This window comes from Gossypium arboreum, chromosome 10 (genome assembly GCF_025698485.1).
Source record: "Gossypium arboreum isolate Shixiya-1 chromosome 10, ASM2569848v2, whole genome shotgun sequence".
In the NCBI taxonomy this organism is placed as follows: domain Eukaryota; kingdom Viridiplantae; phylum Streptophyta; class Magnoliopsida; order Malvales; family Malvaceae; genus Gossypium; species Gossypium arboreum.
In genome coordinates, this window is record NC_069079.1 from 119055566 (window position 1) to 119078743 (window position 23178).

The 23178-nt window shown below is 35.6% G+C and overlaps 1 protein-coding gene and 1 long non-coding RNA gene across 4 annotated transcripts; both read right to left on the reverse strand.

Moving 5' to 3' along the window:
• Positions 1-14800: 14800 nt before the first annotated feature.
• On the reverse strand, positions 14801-18485 carry LOC128281440 (uncharacterized). Of its 2 annotated transcripts, XR_008271652.1 has the most exons (3): positions 18325-18485; positions 17593-17969; positions 14801-17439 (listed from the first exon to the last, which is right to left on the reverse strand). It is a non-coding gene; the product is annotated as an uncharacterized LOC128281440 (long non-coding RNA). The 2 variants fall into 2 exon arrangements; XR_008271651.1 differs by having other exon boundaries at positions 14801-17969.
• A 1907-nt stretch (positions 18486-20392) lies between these two features.
• On the reverse strand, positions 20393-22807 carry LOC108489171 (MATH domain and coiled-coil domain-containing protein At3g58270-like). 2 transcript variants are annotated; one of them, XM_017793496.2, is made up of 5 exons: positions 22637-22807; positions 22306-22507; positions 22056-22213; positions 21273-21580; positions 20393-21200 (listed from the first exon to the last, which is right to left on the reverse strand). In XM_017793496.2, the coding sequence occupies exons 2-5, from the start codon at positions 22485-22487 to the stop codon at positions 20529-20531; spliced, it is 1320 nt and encodes a 439-aa protein (XP_017648985.1). In that variant the 5' UTR covers positions 22488-22507; positions 22637-22807; the 3' UTR covers positions 20393-20528. The 2 variants fall into 2 exon arrangements, with proteins under 2 accessions (XP_017648985.1, XP_052875609.1); XM_053019649.1 differs by lacking the exon at positions 22637-22807 and having other exon boundaries at positions 22056-22148; positions 22306-22455.
• Between the last annotated feature and the right edge of the window lie 371 nt (positions 22808-23178).

Genomic DNA, 23178 nt, shown 5'->3' on the forward strand with positions numbered 1-23178 from the left:
ATTTCCATTTTCTTTTTTCTTTTTTCTTTTTTTTTGAAAATAAAGACTGAGCTTTCATTCATTTAGAATATAAAAACCAAAACCTAAGCAATTAACGTCTGGGCTCAGGATCAAATAAGAAACATAAATAAATGAAAGGCCTTGCCTTTTAACTATAGGAAAGAGCCCAATCCTTGAAAAGAAAAACAAAAAAGAAACAGGAAACCTAGTGCAGAACTAAAATATTTGGAGAAAATAGAAACTAATTAATACATCCAGTCAAATCAAACGACAGCCTAGCTAGCAATACATCGATCCTCTCATTTTGTCAATAGCTATACCGATTCCAAGATAGCTTTTCAAAGATTTTCCAACTTTCAGCTATCATGACTTCTCATTTCCCCATTTCAAGAGCAAATCAATCTGGTTCTTCTCTCCATCTACCTTCCAGATCTATTGTGTTATGACTCCTCCTTTCTCTAACCAGGTAAGATGCTTCCGTTTTCTCTAATGCTCCTTTCACTAGGTTATTTGCTTGGACATTCTCCGATCTAGGAATAAACTGTAACGCCCCGATTTTTGGGCCTAGAAGTATTGGGCCTTGAGTCTGGGATCGGGTAGAAGACGGCCCGAATAATTTGGATATTATTATTATTTTTATTATTATTTCGTATGTTTAGTGTAGTAATTAAATAAATTACGAAGGGTTACGGTGCGGAGAAAAGGTCCAAAGCTCGGCCTATAGCTTTAACAAAATCTTAAATTTTGCCTCATAAGGAAATCTGGGCATAAGGCCTTATAAATAATTGGGCAAGACTGGGCATGAAGAAGCGTACCTGGCCTAGTGGTTAGCATGCTAGGCAGTGGGAAGGAGAGTTGGGGTTTGACTCCCAGCATGTGCAAAAGTGTTTTATTTTTCTTTATATCAGGGAACAACACAGGGAAGCCTTATATATAGTTGGGGTTAAAAGGTAACACAAAGGGAAGCTCGGTCTAGTGGCAGAGGCGCTGGGAGTGTGGTATAGTGCCTAGGTTCGAGGGTTGGAGCACGCAAAGGCTTGTTTTTATTCTAGAAGCCAGGTCGCACTAAAGTAAGGTTTAAGAATATTTGCGACCGAGTTATGCTACAAGGACGCTTGTAGCGCAGTGGCAATAGGGTGCTAGAAGTTCCACAAGGGCATGGGTTCTAGTCCAGGCGCAGGTATGTTTTAAGTTTATATTTTTAAAATGAACGAGACTTCAGCAGGTAACCTTTAAGATAAAATGTGACGGTATATTGTTGAAAGCGAATGCGCGTCCCAGTGGCTAGCAGCGCGCTGGACAACCTGGAGGTCTCAGGTTCGAGCAGCATTACGCGCAAGAGAGTGCTTCTTTTTGCTGTACGCACATGGGAAGGGCCGTACGAGATTGAAACTCTATCAGCAACAGGAGGAGTCGGCTGAGTGGTGGCCTGCTACTAAGCAGTGAAGAGTTTGAATTAAATTCAAACTTTGAATTTGGCTATGAATTAAGGAGTTAAAGAAGGAATTAAAACTGGAAAATGACTTTTGTGCCTATTTAAGCACCTATTCGGGCATAAGCATGAGGTGCCGATTGCTTTTATTTTGGGGGGCCTTCATGAGTTATATCCCTCTTGGAGGTTTGGGATATTTTTTTTAGTGTGGTAGCTAATTCTCTCTTTTTCTATTTTCTTTCCTCGAAGCCAAATTCTATTTAAAACAATTTTTTCTTCTCAAATATTGGTTGCCGATTACTCCTTTGGTTGAAACTATATCTCATTTCCTTTTAATCTTTCAAAAGACTGAACCTCTAATCTTACATCTCTTCCTCTACTGATTGTCTCTTCGATGGTAAACTTATCGTCACCTATTTTTCTTTTAGATCGCAATATCCATATTCTAGGATAGATCCAAAAGCCGAAAAGCTTCATATTTTAGTGATTCAGGAATTAATATTTAGATCTATTTTCCACGCACGTTTAAGTTGGATTCATAACGGATCTGAGGTAGTAAGGTATTTGGAACGTTCTTCAACGAGTAGATCTCTTATGAGGATTAAAGGCTGCCGATCGAAGAGTGTGTGAAAAGCTTAGATCATCGGAGTGACTAAATCTTAGTCATCAATTTCGGTAAAGGAGAAATCGTGAAGGAGATCTCGTCAAGGAATATTGCAAATCAGGTGTGTAAACGACACCCACTCCTAAACTAGATCGGCAAAAGCTGAAAAGTCAAAATGCCGAAAAGCCGGCATCTTGTGAACTTGCGAGCGTGCGAGCGCTCGTGAGGTGGTTTGGTTGTTAAATTTTGGTAATCACAAGCGGTATAAATGCAGAGTGCGCAATTTCGTGCACTTCGGTATATTTGGGCTTAATGGGCCGAAAACGGGTTAGTGGGCTAACGGGACCAATTCGGTAAAAACGTTCGGTAAGTGTTTGTTAATGTATTAATGGTTATAATATGTATGTAAACTCTAGAATAGTAAATTTTACTAAAATACCCCTATGTATAGAAATTACCATTATACCCCTAGGTGCAAAATGACCGTTACACCCTTAGGGTCAATTTTGACCAAAATGCATGATATTTTAATTCTGTTGTTGTATGCCGTGACATGTATATCTGTTGCATGGGATTTGGGTTATGTTATGGAAGAAGAACCCGTTCTGGTGGCTGTGCCACATATTCTGATATAAGCAGCTTTGTTGCGGATTATAGTTAGTGCCACAACCGGTGCTAACACTGTAAGTGTAGGGATGGCCTGGGTGATTTATTCCCCACAGGAAGTGTAGGGATGGACGGAGGCAAGTGCAGGGTTGGATGGGGTTATCATGCATTAATCATATGAGACTGTTTTATTATGGGTCAACTGTATTGAAATGGGCCCAACTGTGTTAATATGGGAAAGGCCCAATATATCTCGACTTGTAATAGGGCTACGGCCCAGATTAATACTGATATGGGCTAGGCCTAATATACTCTGATACTGTAAGGGGCTATGGCCCAGATTAATATTGATATAGGCTAAGGCCCAGTTAACACTGATTTCTGAATAGGGCTTAGGCCTAGTAAAGTTTGAATTGATTTGGGCTCTGGTTGGGATACTTTACACACTGAGTTTTCCAAACTCACCCCCCTTTCTCTTTCATCTTTGCAGGTGAGCCCTAGTTGGTAGACTTGAAGCTGGGATGGATTCAGAGTGGCCATGAAGATTAGCTTCCTTTTAAATTTCACATTTATTTTTTATTATTTCTATTTTGGTTAAAGCTGTAATAAGCCCGCTCTATTATTTTTATTTTGGGTTTTAAATTACTTAAATTGTTTTCAACTTGAGATTCACATCACTGAAATTGATTCCTTAAAATTGGTTTGCTCTAGGGCACGTTTTATAAAAGTTACTTATTTTTAAAATATCACGATAACCGAGCAAAGCTTCCGCAACGTAAATGTTTTCAAAGGAAATAAATATTTTAAATAGACTTAAACTTAATTTGTTGTTCGTGGACAAGTAATAAGCTTAAAGTGTGGCAATGGATGTGTGCATGTCTAGGATTAGATCATGGAAGAACTAGGTACTTAAGTAGTCTAATTGACTCACCTCCTCTTTTCTTGAATCCTACTTGGTGCATAGTATCCATTTACTTTAAGCCATAACAAGGAAGGTTGGATTTTTCGATACTTAACTGTTTTTAAAATAACATGTTTCTACCACTACAAAGGTTTACAAGTTTTCAAAGTTTCACATAAGATTTTACAAGGTTGTTAATAATGTTTTGATTATTACAATGAATCACGTTTTGGAAAAAAAATAAGGCTAAGGTTTTATACAAGTTTAAACGGTAAAAGTTTCTAAACATCAAGAAGGGTTTTCAATGAAAACATGGTTTTCGAAAAACACTTCAATGTGACACGCCGGATTTGGTTGTAATGTCTGGGCCGAGTTTGGGGTGTTACATTTAGTGGTATCAGAGCCTGGTTGCAACAACTCGACTGTGGATCTGGTCCGAACATTTTTTATAAAATTTTGAAATCTAGTTCTACGGAAAAACACTAAAATCGATTTTATGGAAATAAAAACACTAAAATCAATTTTATGGAAATGTTAGAAAATTCTTTTAAATTTTGTTTCAAAGTGCACAAAGAATAAATTTGAAATTCTGATTTTTGAATAAGTGGCATATTGAATCCCCGGCACCAAGTCTGTAAGTACCTTTTCTGAACTTTACTAAGTATCTGTTATATTACTGAGACTCTGCTATGACATTGTAGTTGGACCTATATTGAGACTATAAGATTGAGACTGTAGTTAGGCTGAGATTTGCGAAAGCGAACTCTGAAACTTTATATGTGCATAAAACATCTGTAATAAACACTGAAATACTAAGCTATTCCATAAAATTCGCATGGTTGTTACTGGAATTAGAGTGCGCAGTTGAAGCATAGTGGTTTGACTTGAGTAATACGGTTGGTTGATAGTTTAAAATTTTGAGGCGAAATTTATTTAAGGGGAGTAGAGTTGTAACGCCCCGATTTTTGGGCCTGAAAGTATTGGGCCTTGAGTCTAGGATCGGGTAAAAGACGGCCCGAATAATTTGGATATTATTATTATTATTTTTATTATTATTTCGTATGTTTAGTGTAGTAATTAAATAAGTTATGAAAGGTTACGATGTGGAGAAAAGGTCCAAAGCTCGGCCCATAGCTTTAGCAAAATTTTTAAATTTTGCCTCTTAAGGAAATCTGGGCATAAGGCCTTATAAATAAATTAGGCAAGACTGGGCATGAAGAAGCATATCTAGCCTAGTGGTTAGCATACTAGGTAGTGGGAAGGAGAGCTGGGGTTTGACTCCTAGCATGTGCAAAAGTGTTTTATTTTTCTTTATATCAGGGAACGATGCAGGGAAGCCTTATTTATAGTTGGGGTTAAAAGGTAACACAAAGGGAAGCTTGGTCCAGTGGCAGAGGCGCTGGGAGTGTGGTATAGTGCCTAGGTTCAAGGGTTGGCGCACGCAAAGGCTTGTTTTTATTCTAGAAGCCAGGTCGCACTAAAGTAAGGTTTAAGAATAGTTGCGACCGAGTTATGCTACAAGGACGCTTGTGGCGCAGTGGCAGTAGGGTGCTAGGAGTTCCACAAGGGCACGGGTTCTAGTCCAGGCGCAGGTATGTTTTAAGTTTATATTTTTAAAATGAACCGGACTTCAGCAGGTAACCTTTAAGATAAAATGTGACGGTATATTGTTGAAAGCGAACGCAAGATCCCAAAGGGCCAAGAAGGTTGGGAAACCTGGAGGTCCCAGGTTCGAGCAGTGTTACGCACAAGAGGGTGCTTCTTTTTGCTATACGCACTTGAGAAGGGCTGTACGGGATTGAAACTCTACCAGCAACAGGAGGAGTCAGCTGAGCGGTGGACTACTGCTAAGCGGTGGAGAGTTTGAATTAAATTCAAACTTTGAATTTGGCCATGAATTAAGGAGCTAAGGAAGGAATTAAAATTGGAAAATGACTTTTGTGCCTATTTAAGCACCCATTCGGGCATAAGCATGATGTGCCGCTTTTATTTTGGGGGGGCCTTCATGAGTTATATCCTTCTTGGAGGTTTAGGATTTTTTTTTAGTATGGTAGCCAATTCTCTCATTTTCTATTTTCTTTCCTCGAAGCCAAATTCTATTTAAAACAACTTTTTCTTCTCAAATATTGGTTGCTGATTACCCCTTTGGTTGAAACCATATCTCCTTTCTTTTTAATCTTTCAAAATATCGAACCTCTAATCTTACATCTCTTCCTCTACTGATTGTCTCTTCGATGGTGAACTTATCGTCACCTATTTTTCTTTTAGATCGCAATAGCCATATTCTAGGGTAGATCCAAAAGCCGAAAAGATTCATATTTTAGTGATTCGAAAATTAATATTTAGATCTATTTTTCACGCACATTTAAGTTGGATTCATAACGGATCTGAGGTAGAAAGGTATTTGGAACGTTCTTCAACGAGTAGATCTCTTGTGAGGATTAAAGGCTGCCGATCGAGGAGTGTGTGAAAAGCTTGGATCATCGGAGTGACTAAATCTAGATCTAATCATCAATCTCGGTAAAGGAGAAATCGCGAAGGAGATCTCGTCAAGGAATATTGCAAATCAGGTGTGTAAACGACACCCACTCATAGACTAGATCGGCAAAAGCCGAAAAGCTGAAATGCCAAAAAGCCGGCATCTTCTGAACTTGCGAGCGTGCGAGCGCTCGTGAGGTGGTTTGTTTGTTAAATTTTGGTAATCACAAGCGGTATAAATGCATAGTGCGTAATTTCGTGCACTTCGGTATATTTGGGCTTAATGGGCCGAAAACGGGTTAGTGGGCTAACGGGACCAATTCGGTAAAAACGTTCGGTAAGTGTTTGTTAATGTATTAATGGTTATAATATGTATGTAAACTCTAGAATAGTAAATTTTACTAAAATACCCCTATGTATAGAAATTACCATTATACCCCTAGGTGCAAAATGACCGTTACACCCTTAGGGTCAATTTTGACCAAAATGCATGATATTTTAATTCTGTTGTTGTATGCCGTGACATGTATATCTGTTGCATGAGATCTGGGTTATGTTATGGAGGAAGAACCCGTTCTGGTGGCTGTGCCACATATTTTGATATAAGCAGCTTTGCTGCGGATTATAGTTAGTGCTGCAACCGGTGCTAGCATTGTAAGTGTAGGGATGGCCTGGGTGATTTATTCCTCATAGGAAGTGTAGGGATAGACGGAGGCAAGTGCAGGGTTGGATGGGGTTATCATGTACTAATCATATTAGACTGTTTTGTTATGGGCCAACTGTATTGAAATGGGCCCAACTGTGTTAATATGGGCAAGACCCAATATATCTCGACTTGTAATAGGGCTACGGCCCAGATTAATACTGATATGGGCTAGGCCCAATATACTCTGATACTGTAAGGGGCTATGGCCCAGATTAATACTGATATGGGCTAAGGCCCAGTTAACACTGATTTCTGAATAGGGCTTAAGCCCAGTAAAGCTCGAATTGATTTGGGTTCTGGTTGGGATACTTTACACACTGAGTTTTCCAAACTCACCCCCCTTTCTCTTCCATCCTTGCAGGTGAGCCCTAGTTGGTAGACTTGGAGCTGGGTGGGATTCAGAGTGGCCACGAAGATTAAATTTTTGGTTTTTAAATAAGTTTCAATTAGCTTTCTTTTAAATTTCGCATTTATTTTTTATTATTTCTATTTTGGTTAAAGTTGTAATAAGGCCGTTCTATTATTTTTATTTTGGGTTTTTAAATTACTTAAATCATTTTCAACTTGAGATTCACATCACTTAAATTAATTCCTTAAAATTGGTTAGCTCTAGGGTGCGTTTTATAAAAGTTACTTATTTTTAAAATATCATGATAACCGAGCAAAGCTTCCGCAACGTAAATGTTTTCAAAGGAAATAAATATTTTAAATAGACTTAAACTTAATTTGTTGTTCGTGGACAAGTAATAAGCTTAAAGTGTGGCAATGGATTTGTGCATGTCTAGGATTGGATCATGGAAGAGCTAGGTACTTAAGCAGTCTAATTGACTCACCTCCTCTTTTCTTAAATCCTACCTGGTGCGTAGTATCCATTCACTTTAAGCCATAATAAAGAAGGTTGGATTTTTCGATACTTAACTGTTTTTAAAATAACATGTTTCTACCACTACAAAGGTTTACAAGTTTTCAAATTTTCCCATAAGATTTTACAAGGTTGTTAACAATGTTTTGATTATTACAATGAATCACGTTTTGGAAAAAAAATAAGGCTTAGGTTTTATACAAGTTTAAACGGTAAAAGTTTCTAAACATCAAGAAGGGTTTTCAATGAAAACATGGTTTTCAAAAAACACTTCAATGTGTCACGCCGGATTCGGTCGTAACGTCTGGGCTGGGTTTGGGGTGTTACATAAATTAGAAGAAAACATCTTGAAACCTGACGCTTTTGATCTGAATATCTCGAATGATCGCTCCAATAACGGATTTATCCACTTTCTTCGATTTATATTTCTTAATAACTGTTTTCGAGTTTCCCTTTAATATTACTGTAGATAAATCTATTTTTGTTGCTAACTTGATGGCCTCTAACCCTGCTTAAGCTTCGGCTATGAATGAGGATGAGATATTTTCATGGAGAGTCATCTTTGAAGCTTTAAACACCCCCATCTGGTCCGGAACCACTACCCCTGAAGCCGATCGAATATTTTTCCCATTGAAGGCTGCATCAAACAGTACTGTTGCTCTCGATGTCTGTCCTATCTGGCTGTGGGTGTTTCTGGAAATAAATGTGAGTTTCTTATCTCTGATCCCTTCCAGTTCAGCCAAATAGCTTCTTATTTTCTCAACTAGATCTCGTACTGAAATGGATTTCCTTTCATGGACAAACTAATTCCTTGAGCTCCATAAGAGCCACAATGTACAGTAAAATATCTTGCACTGTTCCTTGGTACCTCTTGTAAAAAACCAGGTAAGCCATTCATTAATATTTTGAACCAGATGGGGTATACCCCAAGAGAGATTAAGGCTTGACCATATTTCTCTGACTGTAAGACACTGTTGAAAGACATGAAGGCTATGCTCTTCTCCAACACCACAGCGGGGGCACATGGTGCTGTTAGCCACCCTCTTGCAGCTTAGATTAACCATTGTAGGGATGAAATTCCAGTAGATCCGCCAAACCAGTATTGTAATTTTTGTTGATAGCTATATGTCCTATAGTTTTCTAAAGAAACTTTTAGTTTCGGTCTATAATAAATAACTGGTATGATCCATGCTAGCACATTGTAATAGTTTATAGGCGCTTCGTACTGATAAAACACCAGAAGGTTCCTCTTTCCACACTTGAAAATCTTCATGCTCCGCTTCTGCTAAGGGGATCTGCAAGATCTTTATGGCAGTTTTCGTATGAAATGTACTATTCACTAACTCCCTTTTCCATGGTCTAGTTGAACTATTGATTAGATCCGTTGCAAATCTCTATTTTCTTCTCTATTTTTCCAGCCCACTATATCACTCCCTAGAATCCAGTAGTCGTTCCAAATAGAGATCTCAGAGCCTTTTCCTACTCTCCAACCTATCCCATCTTGAAGTAAACCCTTTGCTGCCTAGATGCTCTTCCAAGTAAATGAAGGTAATTTTCCCAACTGCGTATTTAAAAAATTTGAATGTGGGAAATATTTGGCTTTAAAAAGACTATGGCTAATAATGAATTTGGACAACTAAATAGGCGCCAACCCTACTTGTCTAATAACAAAATATTAAATTGGCAAAAATTTTAAAAACCCAAGCAACCATAATCTTTTAGCAAGCACATATTTTTCCACGAACACCAATGAATTCCCTTTTTACCCAGAAATTAGCTATTATACTTTCTATTTCAGTACAAAATAATTTTGGTAACAAAAAACACGACATCGCATATGTAGGAATAGCTTGTAAAATAGCCTTAATGAATACTTCTTTGCCACCTTGAGACAGAAATCTGATACTCTAGTTATCAATACGCTGCTTGAGTCAATCTTTCAAGACTTGAAAAGACTCCTTTTTCCTCCTACCCACTATGCTCGGCAGACCTAAATACCTCTCCAAATCAGTTGAACTCCTAACTCTAAGCTAGTCAACCATCGATTGTCTATCCTCCTCTGATGTATTTTGACTGAAAAAGATAGTTGATTTATCAAAATTCATACACTGACCCGATCCTCTTCTGTATTTCCGTAGAATATCCTTAATTACCCGCGCCCCCTTCTTGTTGCTTTACCAAATAAAATGCAGTCATCTGCAAAAAGTAAATGGGACACTTGTGGGCCATTTCTACTCACCTTAACCCCTTTGAAGATCCCATCTCTTATTATTAGCCTCATCAAACTTGATAGACCCTCTCCACAAATTAGGAATAAGAACGAGCTCAGTGGATCTCCTTGACAAAGTCCCCTAGATGGATAAAAATTTTCCTATTCATTCCATTCACCACAACCGAATAGGAAACAATAGATATACATTTCATAATGGAATTCGTCCATTTTTGAGCAAATCACATTCTCCTCATAACCTGCCCAACAAACTTCCATTCCACTCTGTCATAAGCCTTACTTATGTCTAACTTGTATGCCATGTAATCCTTTTACCCCAGTCTCTTCTGTTTCAGCAAATGAAGAATTTCATATGCTAGCAATATATTATCCGAAATGAGTCTTCTTAGAACAAAAGCACTCTGCGTTTCGTCAATACATTTATGTATAACTCTCCTAAATTTGTTTGCAATAGCTTTTGCCAGTATTTTATAGAAAACATTGCATAAGCTAATAGGTAGGAACTGTTTCATATTAGACGGGTTAATGGTGTTCGAAATAAACACTATATGCGTTAAGTTGATAGAGCTGACCTCCATATCTTCATTCAATAAGTGTAAGCAATAGGAAACAACATCATTCCCAACAATCTCCCAGCATCTTTGATAGAATAGGGCTGGAAATCCATCTTCCCCTGGTGCCTTTGTGGGTCCTATTTCAAATAGTGCCTCTCAAACTTCCTCTCTAGTATATGGCGCTGTAAGCTTCATATTATCTTCTTTGGTAATACAATGGTTTATCCCTATGAGTAAGTGTTCATTACCCATAGTATCTTCTTTGGCGCTGTATGTTTTCCGTTTCACCTCCACTTTCATTTTGTAACTTATCAATTTGATTCCACTTCTGTCTCTGTGTAGCCTGGCTATCAAAAACTTTTGTATTCCTATCACTGAATTTTAGCCAGTTCAAACGAGCCCTTTGCTCCCAGTAAAATTCATCTTTTTCAATTTCAAAGTTCAACTGAATCTTTGTATCAATCAACTCAGCCAAATTCTTATCGTCCCTTTCAGCTTCTACTAATTTTGATAATTTTTTAGTTAAGAACTGTTTTCTCCATTTACTTTTTGTTTTTATATGTCCTATCTAAATTTTCAAACCTATTTGTAAAAAATCCAGCTTCTTCAGTAAGTTTCCAGCTGCCATCCTCTATAGCCACTTGACCTCAGCATCGAAAAAAGTTTCCAATGTCTACCAGGCTTCAAATTTAAAACCATTTCCTATCCGCCTATCATCTTCTCTTTTTATGACGAGTAAAAGAGGACAATGATCTGAAAAAGACTGAACCAGGTGCTGAATTTTTGCCCCGGGAAACATCAGCATCCAATATTCATTTGCCACCCTCTATCGAGACGTTCTTGGATGTTTGTCTCTGGTAAATTTCCTCTCTCCCATGTAAACCACCTACCGAAAAACCCAATGTCATGTAGCCGACACTCTTCTAATGTTTTTTGGAAATATTTCATCCATCTTTCATTTCTAGGTAGACCTCCCTTCTTCTCAAACTCGTACATAATTTTATTAAAATCCCCGTACACAAACCAAGGGATCTCATCATCATGATAAAGATTTTTCAAAGTAGTCTATAAGTCTTCTCTGTCGTGGGCGTATGGGGTACCATAAAACCCTATAAATTGCCATTTGTCTTTAATTTCAATATCTTCTACTATTACATCAATATGTCTTTTGGAAAAACTTTGGAGTGCTATATTTTCTCCATGCCAAACACAATCTTCCTCTAGTACTGTCCGTATCCACCTCAATACCATTTACATAACCACAGCTCCTTCTAACTCTCTCCATTTCAACTCTGCACAGTTTTGTCTCTATAAAGAAGACAACTTGGGGATTAAAAATCTTCAGTATATATCGAAGTCTTCGAATTGTCCATGATTTCCCCAAACCACAGACATTTCAACTTAAAATTTTCATTACGATCGGTCGACTGACCTCTTGGTAGCCGCCAATAATAAGTGATTTTGATCCCCCATTCTCCCGTTTCTTGACAATATCTTGTTGACCTCTTCTTTTCCTGATGAATCGTCTCTTTCCCTCCTGGACCTCTTTTTCCCTTCCTCTCCTAATAAGGTTGTATCTTCTAGATCGTGATCCATCGTAGTACGGAACTGATCTAATAGAAAATCTTTCTTCCCTTTGTCAAACCCTAATGAGCCTCCTTCTAAATTAACTCTAAGGATTAGATCTATATTCTGTACACCAATCTTTTTATTTTTTGCCATCCAATGTCTGTTTCCTATATTACCGACGTTTTCTTCAATACCACCCATTATGCCATCATCATCTTCACGTAGCCAAATACTTTTCATGGCTAGGGCTCTCCGGGATTGAGTTCGAAGAGATAAATCCTATCCCATTTCAATAACCTCTACTCCAAGTGACATCTATACTTCACAAAAAGAATTGATATGACCCAATCGTCCACAATAAAAGCAAAACAGTGATAATAGTTCATATTTTAAGTTGACATATGAGCGTCTCCCATAAAATAGAATATGTTTCTTTCTTTTTAGAGGACGTCTAACATCAAGTTGAACTTTAACCCTCATGAAATTTCTATTCTCCTTCCCCAATTTTGATCCGTCATATTCTAAAAAGACACTGATAAAATTCCCCATCTGTCTTGCCAAATTCTCAAAGAATAGACTAATTGGAACATCATGGATCTGTACCCAAAAAGGTGTCATAACTAACGGCACTTGTAATGGATCCTTCCCCCACTGTAGTTTATAGAGAAGCAGTAGATGATTATTAAAAGTCCAAGGAGAACCTTTAAGAACCCTCTCCAAATCCATAATGTGGAAAAATTAGAACAAATACCTTTTTTCCCCCAGATCTCGGATCTGAACTCTCCGAACCGGGTGCCACAAGTTCGCCAAAATACTCTTCATTACTGGAAAATGGATGATACTGGCTGTCAAAAAATAACCCACTAATTGAAAACTCTCCCCCGTTCCTTCTCTGCGCAGATCTGGTTGTATTTGAAAAACTTCGTCTTCTTCTTCATTTATTGAAAGTTGATCCATATCTTAATTTATTGAAAGTTGATCCATATCGTTTTCCATTCTTTGCAGGTGTAGATCTCAATCAAACAGAGGGGCCGACTCACAATAAAACAAAACCAACAAAAAACACAAAGCAACCTAACACAAATAGCGAAAAACCCTAACCTCTTGCCAAAGATGGCAGACAGTTTCATTTTCATTTTCTTAGAAATTTGAAAACATTAAAGAAACATATTTGGTTGAAAATTTTAAAAATAATTTTTGTGAAATAAAAATATGTGCAAATTAGAAAACAATAAAAAGTTGTTTAATTCACTAAAAAAGGTTGAGCACTCGATTGAAATGATTTAAACAATTTCGAGTTAGTCAAGTTGACAAGTCTCATTTTATCATCTTAATTAAATTTGAAATATTTTTTGTACCGAATCAAGTGAAATGAAATTTAAGTCCAGCGAAGTCGGATAAATTTATTTGGGTTAAAGTAAAAAAATAAAACCGCCATTTTGAAATTTTGTTGACAATATAACTAAATTTCAAGTTAAAAACATAAATACTATATAAATATTTGAAAACAATTTGAAAACAAAATAATTAATATGATAAACTTGATTTGATAATTTACTTGTTTTAAAACAGTTTATTTGATTCACATAAATATTTTTAAAAATTCAACCTTTAACAAAAATTAATAATTTTAATTTAAAATATAAATATTATTGGTATTTAATTTAATCAAAATATTTAGATAAAGTATTCTATTTTAATAATTAATTAATGGACTTTTACTTTAATAACGACTTTTCTATTAACGAGAATAAAAATAAAAATATTATTATTTGATATTAATGAAAATAAGATAAAATAGTTAATTAAAATTATTAAGGATACAAGTGTTTTTCACAATTTGCAATTTTAGAGTTGATATTTTATAAATAGATAGATAAAAATATTAAATTAAACGTCAGTTACTAAAAAATACGAACATAAAATAATATTAAATTAAACGTCAGTTATTAAAAAAATACGAACATAAAATAATATTAAAACATAAGTACATGACACAGAAAAATAAGTAAAATACAACATAAAGTAGATAATAAAAACTAACACAAATATGATATGATTGCAACAATGTCTCAAAATCATTGTAATACAAATTACTAGCATATAAAAATTATAAAGAACAAGAAAAGAAAGCATCAATTTAACTGAATAGGCACTAATATTGTTGCATAATCTCAATGTTGTGGACTGTAACACCTCCAACTTAGTTTAAGTTGAAAACGTTAAATTCGATTTCCAAAGTAATATTGTAAAGTCATTCTTTTATTTGCATTGATTTATAAGGAAATCGCTCTTCCATTTTTAGAAAAAATTTATTATTTAAAATCGATTTTACTTAATAATTCAATTACAATATTATTATGATGGCGTTTTAAAAGACGGTTGTAATTTTTGAGAAAAGATTTTATCAAAAATTTTAAGTATTTTGAAAAACTGTGAAAAACTTTTTATGACGAATGTTAATTGTCTAAACCATCTAGCATGCAATTATCAGATTTTTAATTAAATATCATGCTAAACATAAATATCTTAAATAATTTTAAACCTATAATCTAAGGGCAGCAAAATAATTAATAATTACAACCCACAAATAAAATGATTATAAAAAGCTTTAATGAAAACTGCTAATTCCAGGTTCCTTCGATGCTATTTTGAGTCTTAATTTTCTATGTTACCCTAGAGGTAAAGAAAATGAAGAAAGTTTATAACAATTTAGCGTGAGTTTAAATTATAAATCATTATATATAATTATACAATCAATTAAAGCATTAATTGATAGCATAATAGCAAATTAAACATAACAAATGGAACATATAGTGAACCAATGTATATACTAAAATGAAATATTATAAACAAGATTTTTGAACTACTAATCAAATCAATCAAGTCATTGATTATACAATTCAACTAATTCGTCCAGTTCAACTAAATAAAACATGCTAATAATTATAATTCAACACAAAAAAATTATATATGTTATTAAAACATAACTAATACAGAAACAAAAAAAAAAAAACCCACTTTTATTGATAAGGTGTGATTGCTTGTTGTTCAGAAAGAAACTTTAAGCTCTGGTGATTTGTTTTGATAAAGAAATGTTGGCCGACCAAATAAGAATGTCATTTCTTCACCGCAAGCAAGACCGCAAGCATTTCCTTGTCATAGATGGACAAGGCCTAATACTTAACTCCCAATGCCTTACTGAAGTATGCTATTGGCCGGCCATTTTGTTGCAAAACAGCCCCAACCCCTTGACCACTAGCATCGGTTTCCACACAAAAGGGTTCTTGAAAATTTGGTAATGCAAGAACCGGGGCCTGACAAACGACCTTCTTGAGCTGATCGAAAGCAATTTGTTCCTGCACTATCTATTGCCATGGTACATCATTTTTTAGCAAAACAGTAAGGGGCTTAACCAACAGACCATAACCTCGAAGAAAGCGTTTGTAGTACCCGGAGAGTCCCAAAAACCCTCGCAACTCATTGACTGATGTCAGTGGAGACCAATCTAACACACCATCCACTTTGGTACGATCCATGCTAACCACTCCTTGAGAAATCACGTGGCCAAGGTATTCAACCTGTGTAGCACCAAAAATACACTTGGACTTCTTAGCATAGAGCTGGTTAGACCGCAACACTTGAAGCACCTATTGCAAATGGACTAAATGATCAGCCCACCTTTGTGAATAAACGAGTATGTCATCAAAGAAAACAAGAAAAACTTTCTCAAACAGGACCGAAATATCGAATTCATCAAAGACTGGAAGCTCGATGGAGCATTGGTCAGGCCAAATGGCATGACCAAGAATTCATAATGACCCGTATGAGTTTTAAAAGTTGTTTTGTACACATCTTGCTCATACATTCGAATCTGGTGGTTGCCCGAACGCAAATCCAATTTGGAGAAAAATTGTGCTTGCCCCATTTCATCTAGAAGCTCCTCAATGATTGGAATAGGAAATTTATCTTTGACTGTCAATTTGTTAAGTTGCCTATAGCCCACACACAACCGCCAACTGCCATCCTTCTTTTTGACCATCACCATAGAGATGCGAATGGACTGTTGCTATCCCGAATTATGCCCGCATCTAACATTTTTTGTATCAACTTCTCTATTTCTATTTTTTGAACTGCTGGATATCGATAAGGTCGCACTTTGACAACCTTGGACTCATCCATCAAGGGAATTCGATGATCCTGCAATCGGTTTGGTGGTAAACCTATAGGAAGTTGGAAGATGTCTTCAAAGTTAGCAAGAAGACCTTCCAAATCAAGTGGAAGCTGAGCTAGTTGCATTGTAAGATTAGTCTGATCACAAGAAGTCAGTAACATCGGACACGGGCCATTATCGACCAAACTTAAGCACTTAGCAAGTTGGTTACTGGAAACAATCTGAAGTGAGCCTGGTACAATACCTTACAACACACAGTCCTGTTCCATGTGTTTAAATTGCATGGTCAAACTGGAAAAATTCCACACAATTGGACTAAGGGATAACAGCCACTGAATGCCAAGCACCAAATCAAACCCTTTTACTGACAAAATTAGAAAATCAGTAGTAATCTGATAACCCTACGTCTCTCATGAAACTGTTCTACATAATCCTTGAGTAGATAGTCGAACCCCATTTCCTACCATTACTCGCAAAGTACTACTCAGCTCCACCACTAAATTCAGCCTTTTATCCACCTTAAGTCGACAAAATTGTGTGTACTCCCAGAATCCACCAACACAACTACTTCAGTGTGGTCAATAACAGCTGAGGAACGCATGGTATTAGGTCCTTGTAAACCCTACAAAGCATACAACGACAACACGGGACTCTCCGAAATCGGATCCATTAAGTCCGATGGTTCAAGATAATCCGAAGACCCTTCAGATGATGGACTTTTAACATCAGATCCTTGTTCCTACATTGGTTCAATAACAAGTTGATACATTTGGGACTTAGAACACTTATGGCGTGGAAAGTATTTCGAACCACACCAAAAACAAAGGCCCTTCTTTTGTCTATCATCCAATTCTGCTTGGGACAAAGACTTAGATGGAATTCTTTGTCCCGTGTTACCTTGCACCGACCCCCTGTTGAAGGCGAACTCCCCATTCCTTGTTGTACTCGTAAAGTAAGAAATAAAGGTCGCGATGAACTAAAGCCACTGCCAGTACTAAACCCCTTCTTTGATGGTCCACACACAATATTTTCAACCTGCCTAGCTAGGTTGTAACCTTCCATCAACGATTGAGGTTTAAACAGCCTGAGATACTGCCCAATTTTCGGCTTCAAATTACTGATGAATATACTCAAAGCATAAGATTCAGGCAAGCTTAACTGATTTAACAAACTCAAAAATCCATCACGAAACTGATCACCGGATCCATGTTACTTGAGAGTTACTAACTCAGTCATGGGATCGAGAAAAAAGTCAAAACCAAAACGCTCCCTAATCTTCCTAGCATACAGCTCCCAAGTTAACTGATGTAACCCTTCATACCTCTGTACAAAGAAGTGATGCCAGTTTAATGCCCTCTAAATGTAACATGACCACCCTAATCTTAGAATGATCACGGACACTTTCGGCTTCAAAATTCTCACCATCAAAACGCGAACAGTCAACTCGAAAGGAAGTATTTACAGTTTCGACTGTACCTCCACGTGAAGACATACTCGAGTGTCCCAAATCTGGCATCGAAGACACTATGAGACGTTCTTTCGCAAAAAACCCAGAAGGAGAACCTAAAATTCCCTTCCCTTTCTCGACGCCAACCCAGTAACTAGAACAGGAGGAACCTGCCCAAAATACTGCTCAAACAACAAATGAAGCTCAGATCTAAGCTCAGATCGTATCTCTGACCGGACTTCCGACTTAAGTCCCTCTTGGAAATCCTTCAACCTCGCGTCAATCCTTAACTTGCAGCTGAGCAAGTTCCCCTTGCATCATACCAAGCTCTTTCTGCACCTTGGTCGTCACTTCTTCCACAATCATGAGGATCGAGAAGCTCTGATACCTTTGCTATGGAGAGAATCTGAAGCAACAAAATAGAGAGAAAAAGAGAAGAAGTCGAGGGGAGAAGAAAAGAGAGAGTTCTGAAATTTCTAATTCAAAAAATTCATAACCGTTTTCTGGCCTTCAATTACCAGTTTTAAATCGAAGCAAATAACTGCCTTACACTAATAGACTAAACTTATCATTTAACTAATACAAAAACGCACCGTATAACTAAAATGAAAGTAGAAATAAACGCAGTGTTCAGAACAAGAAAAATAATAGTAATAACAAAAATAGGAAATATGAAAATGGAACCATTCCATAATAGTAGGTTCATAATTTTAAGTAGAAGCTATCTAGCTATATATATATATATATATATATATTAATACCTTCCATTATGAGATAAAGTGGAGGTAGAAGATGCTATCTGCACAACGTCGAGAGGAAGATTCAAGGTTTCCTTTCCTAACGAGCGATGTTCCTCCTTTGATTATTGACAATTCGAGTCTTTTCGTTTTTAGTCTTATTGACTTTAACAATTCTTTTTTCCTTTTTCAAAGACCTTATTGCTTAAGCTACTTAGCCTTTAAGCGGTTAAATTTTATTATTAGTCCTTATTTTATCTTAAATTACTAATTTAGTCCTTATACTTTAGTTTTACATTTTTACTTTTTAGTTTTCCAAATTGTAAAATTTTAGTCTTGATAATTTTTCTCGACTTGATAATCTTGTTAAATTTATTAAATTAAATTCTATTATTTTCAAAATTTTATACAACAAATATATATTATCACATACTTAATATCTAGATTATTATTTATATATAAATACTCATAAAAATTGTCATTTTACTTATTAAATTTAATGGCTAGTAATGATTAAATTTTCAAAATTAAAAAAAGGAAAAATTAAATTATAAAACAATGATTAAACAAAAAAATTACTCTTACAATTCACTAAAAGTTATTTTTCCTCAAGATGTATAAACCCTAATCCCATTCAGCTGTAGGTAAACATGGAACCAGCTGGCTTGAGCAACTCGACACATGTGCTGCAATTTGGCAACAGGTGTCCTTTCTTGGGTCAAGATTGATAGTGATTAGCGTTTTAGTGTTAGAAACCTTTTTAGAGTTTAAACTGTAATTTATTAAGAATTAAATGAGATTAAAAGGTTCTATATTATCCTTAGAAAAGAGCATGAGAAAAAGAAAGAAAAAAAAAAAAGGAAGATAGAAAATGAAATACAAGAAGAGATGGGGCCAATTAGTAATAAACGAGACAAATCCTAGCCATGGGAGGCAATGACAAAATCATTAACTGTCGGAAAAATCCTGCATAAAGTCAAAACTATGGACCATGAGCAACTCTTAGCTCTTGGCAAAGAGCAAATCCTGGGTTGAGGAGATAATCATGTGGAGAGCCTACTGACGAACGGGAAAGAGAGCATGCAATGGGTAGTGTGTTTTTTTTTTTTTTAATAAAAAATTTGTTGATATAATGATACAATAAGCAATTATAAAGCAGAGGACTAGGGGTGAGTAAAATCTGATTCGATTCGAAAGATTCGATAAAAAATTTAAATTTTAAATTAAATAGTTCGAGTTATTTGAGTTAATCAAGTTATTCAGATTAACTCGAATAAAAGATTAAGTTTTTCGGTTTAACTCGAATATGAATTACACAATTCGAGTTATCTGAAAATCCGAATAAAAAAAGACAAAACTACATAGTTTTGATAAACGTTTACTTTATTAAAAGTTAAAATTTAAAATAATTAAGTTAAAAGCTAAAACTACGTCGTTTTGATAAATGTTTACTCATTAAGTTAAAAGACTAAATCATTATATTATTCGTGTAGTTAAATAATCTTGTACTTTATCTACCAGTTAAATAATCGGTCTATCTAAACACAACATTAAATATAAATAATAGGATTCGTTAACTCGACTCGATTTGACTCGAAATTTTTTGACTTGATTCGATTCGATTCGAAAAAATTTCAAATTGAGTTTGGTTGCTAAAATAGGATTTGTCAACTCGACTAACTCGAAAATTTTTGACTCAATTCGACTCGACTCGATCGAATACTCACCCCTAGAGAAGACCGTGATTATCACGGAGACCGGTTCACTTTATTTTTATTCTGTTGAAGAGTTGGAGATTGTAAAGAATGAAGGTTGAAAGCTGAAGGTAAGGAAAATTGGTGAAGTATAGGCTTAGTATTTAATTGTTTAAATTTCATTGTATCATTCTAGTAACGCCTGAAGTGTTATTCCTACCTTATTGTGCATATATAATATAAGTAAAGAACTATTCATCCATTAGTAACATTATGGTAAAAGTCCAGACTTGATAATACCATATACAACATAATATATGATTTTTTTTAATACAGGTTACTAACATATAATGATTTTAAAAATGTTGATTTCAGTATTAACTTGTTAGATGCTAATGTTATTGTAGACTTCTGAAAGTTCTATATTTATATATCCTTCATTCAATTTAAGGAGAGAAAATGAATCAAGGATGTATGCATATAATATAAAGTCTTGCACAAAACACCATTACTACAAAATTTCCTCCATAGTTTCTAAATCTTTCCTTTAATGGAAGAGATGAAATCTTTGATTCTTCCCCATTCAGCCAAAACAATACTCTCTTCCTCCTCGGCAACCTTGGCCATGGCCTCATACTCTGCCCATTGCTTTTCCAATGCTTCCAACTCCATTTTCATTTCCTTGGAACTTTTAAATATCTCCTTCCGTTCAGCCAACATATTCTCCCTTTCCTTTTGTGCTTCTTCAACTTGTACATGGAGGGCAGCTAGTTTTTTCTCTACCTGTTTCACCTCTGATTCCACCTCCTTATATCTGATTACATTACGATCCAATTTATGCGTAATTGTCAACTTAATAGATTCCTTCTCAGTAAGGAAATTCTTGTCCTGCAATGCTTTCGCTGCTCGGTCAGCTAGTTCTTTCAAGCTCTCCTCCATGGCCAACAACTCTTTTTTTTGCTCCATTGTAAGGGTGGTAGAGGAACAATCAAAACTAGCTAGTATCTTGAATGCATGCTTAAGTGGAGAAAGCTTCCCTGAATCGTAAAAATTAACCGGGGTCATATTCAAGGCTTTTTCTACTTTAGCCAGTGCTTCCTTTGCTTCTTCTCGAGAAAAAATAGTGTTGAAGCTCCAAAGCTTAGACTCTAAGCTGGTGAAGAATGTGTTCATATCTTCCTCAGTAGGCTCCTCAGGTTCAATAGCCTGAAATGGTGGAATGGAAATCATACTGATACATAAATGCATTAATATTACCAACTAAGTTAGCTGACTTACCATAATCTGGCAATAAGGTGGAGTTGGTGAAGGATTAGTGATTTCAACTGCTTTGGTTGATGTAGTTCTCTGGTTGTCCATGGCTGCCTTAACACAATCAGATTCCTTGGTCTTAAGTTTATCCGAATCAGTTTTGACTATCAATTCGTGTGAAATAAATCCAATACTCCTATCAGTGAAAACGTAGGCTTCAACCAAGCATGCATCATTGACGAGATAACCTCTTTCAGGGTTGCGTAATTCAGTAAGAGGTAAGAATGAAGGGAAGCCCCAATTATCCGCATTCACATTGAACACATGTGTAGTGACTGCCAAAAGCAGCAAGAGTGTCTATCATCACCAACCACTTGAGTCATTGAAGAGTGTCTATCATCACCACCGTGCCAGGCACAGGTGGAGAGGCTTACAAAATGAATGCTCAGCCCCCAAAGCAGATAAAGGCAAAATACCCAAAACAAAAAATGAAGCTGAACAAGGGATTTTGATCAAGAACAATCAGGAAACCAAATTATAAGTAACTTCGTTTTCCTAAAGCTTTAACGAAGAAGTGACCCAAGATAAATAACAAAAAGAATTGAATTATATAATTGGTTCATGTAGTCACCCTTAAGAGCTAGCATTCAGTATACTATAACCATCTTTGTATGAAAACAAATAAATTAGAATCAAATACCTATTACCCATAGTGATTAGATGTGTTTTGTACACTCATTAACTAAGAACAACCATAAAAATGCTGATCCTTTGTTCTAAAGAGATGTTATTGATTTAACAAAAAAATACCTCCCGTAATGGAAAGTTCACGATCAAATTGGTCGATCACTGCTAATCCGAAATGGGCATATCTGATCCATCCAGCAGGCAAAGTTGATGAATCTGCAACACCTAAATAAATTGACAAATGATCCACAGCGTCCCCCTTGGGGTAGATAATAAATCGCCTGCCAAATAAGTTGGCTAATCCAAGTCATGGGACATAATCATAAAATGCAAATTAAAAAACATAACCGAAAAGAAAGAAAATCAACGTTACCATTTGTTGCCATCAACAGTGAAATTTTCAGAGCAAAGCTTCTTGTCTTGAATAGTGGAGAAGTTCTCAATCCTCCATGTGACCTTCGTTACTTGTCCATTAACATCCATAGACTTACTATGAACATCACTCAAAACTTCAATCTTCCATGTCACCTTCGTTATTTGTTCATTAACATCCATAGGCTTAGACTTACAATCCACTGCACTCAAATTTTCAGTAAAAAAACAGGGCTTGGATTAGAGAAGTTGGAAATGCAAAACAAAATGTAGGGTTCATAATTATAAGTAGAAGCTATCTAGCTATTATCTATATATATATATATTAATACCTTAAATTATGAGATAAAGTGGAGGTAGAAGTTGCTATCTGCACAACTTCGAGAGGAAGATTCAAGGTTTCCTTTCCTAGTGAGCGATGCTCCTCCTTTGATTATTGACAATTCGAGTCTTTTCGTTTCCCATAAAGTCAGTCTTATTGACTTTTAACAATTCTTTTTTTCTTTTTCAAAGACCTTATTGCTTAAGCTACTTATCCTTTAAGCGGTTAAATTTTGTTATTAGCCCTTATATTATATTAATTTACTAATTTAGTCCTTATACTTTAGCTTTACATTTTAGTTTTTAGTTTTCCAAATTTTAAAATTTTAGTCTTGATAATTTTTTTCTGACTTGATAATCTTGTTAAATTTATTAAATTAAATTATATTATCTATAAAATTGTATACAAAAATATATATTATCACATGCATAATATCTAGAATTTTCATTTTAGTTATTAAATTTAATGGCCAGTAATGATTAAATTTTCAAAATTAAAAAAAATGAGGAAAAAAAATTATAAAACAATGATTAAACAAAAAAATTACTCTTA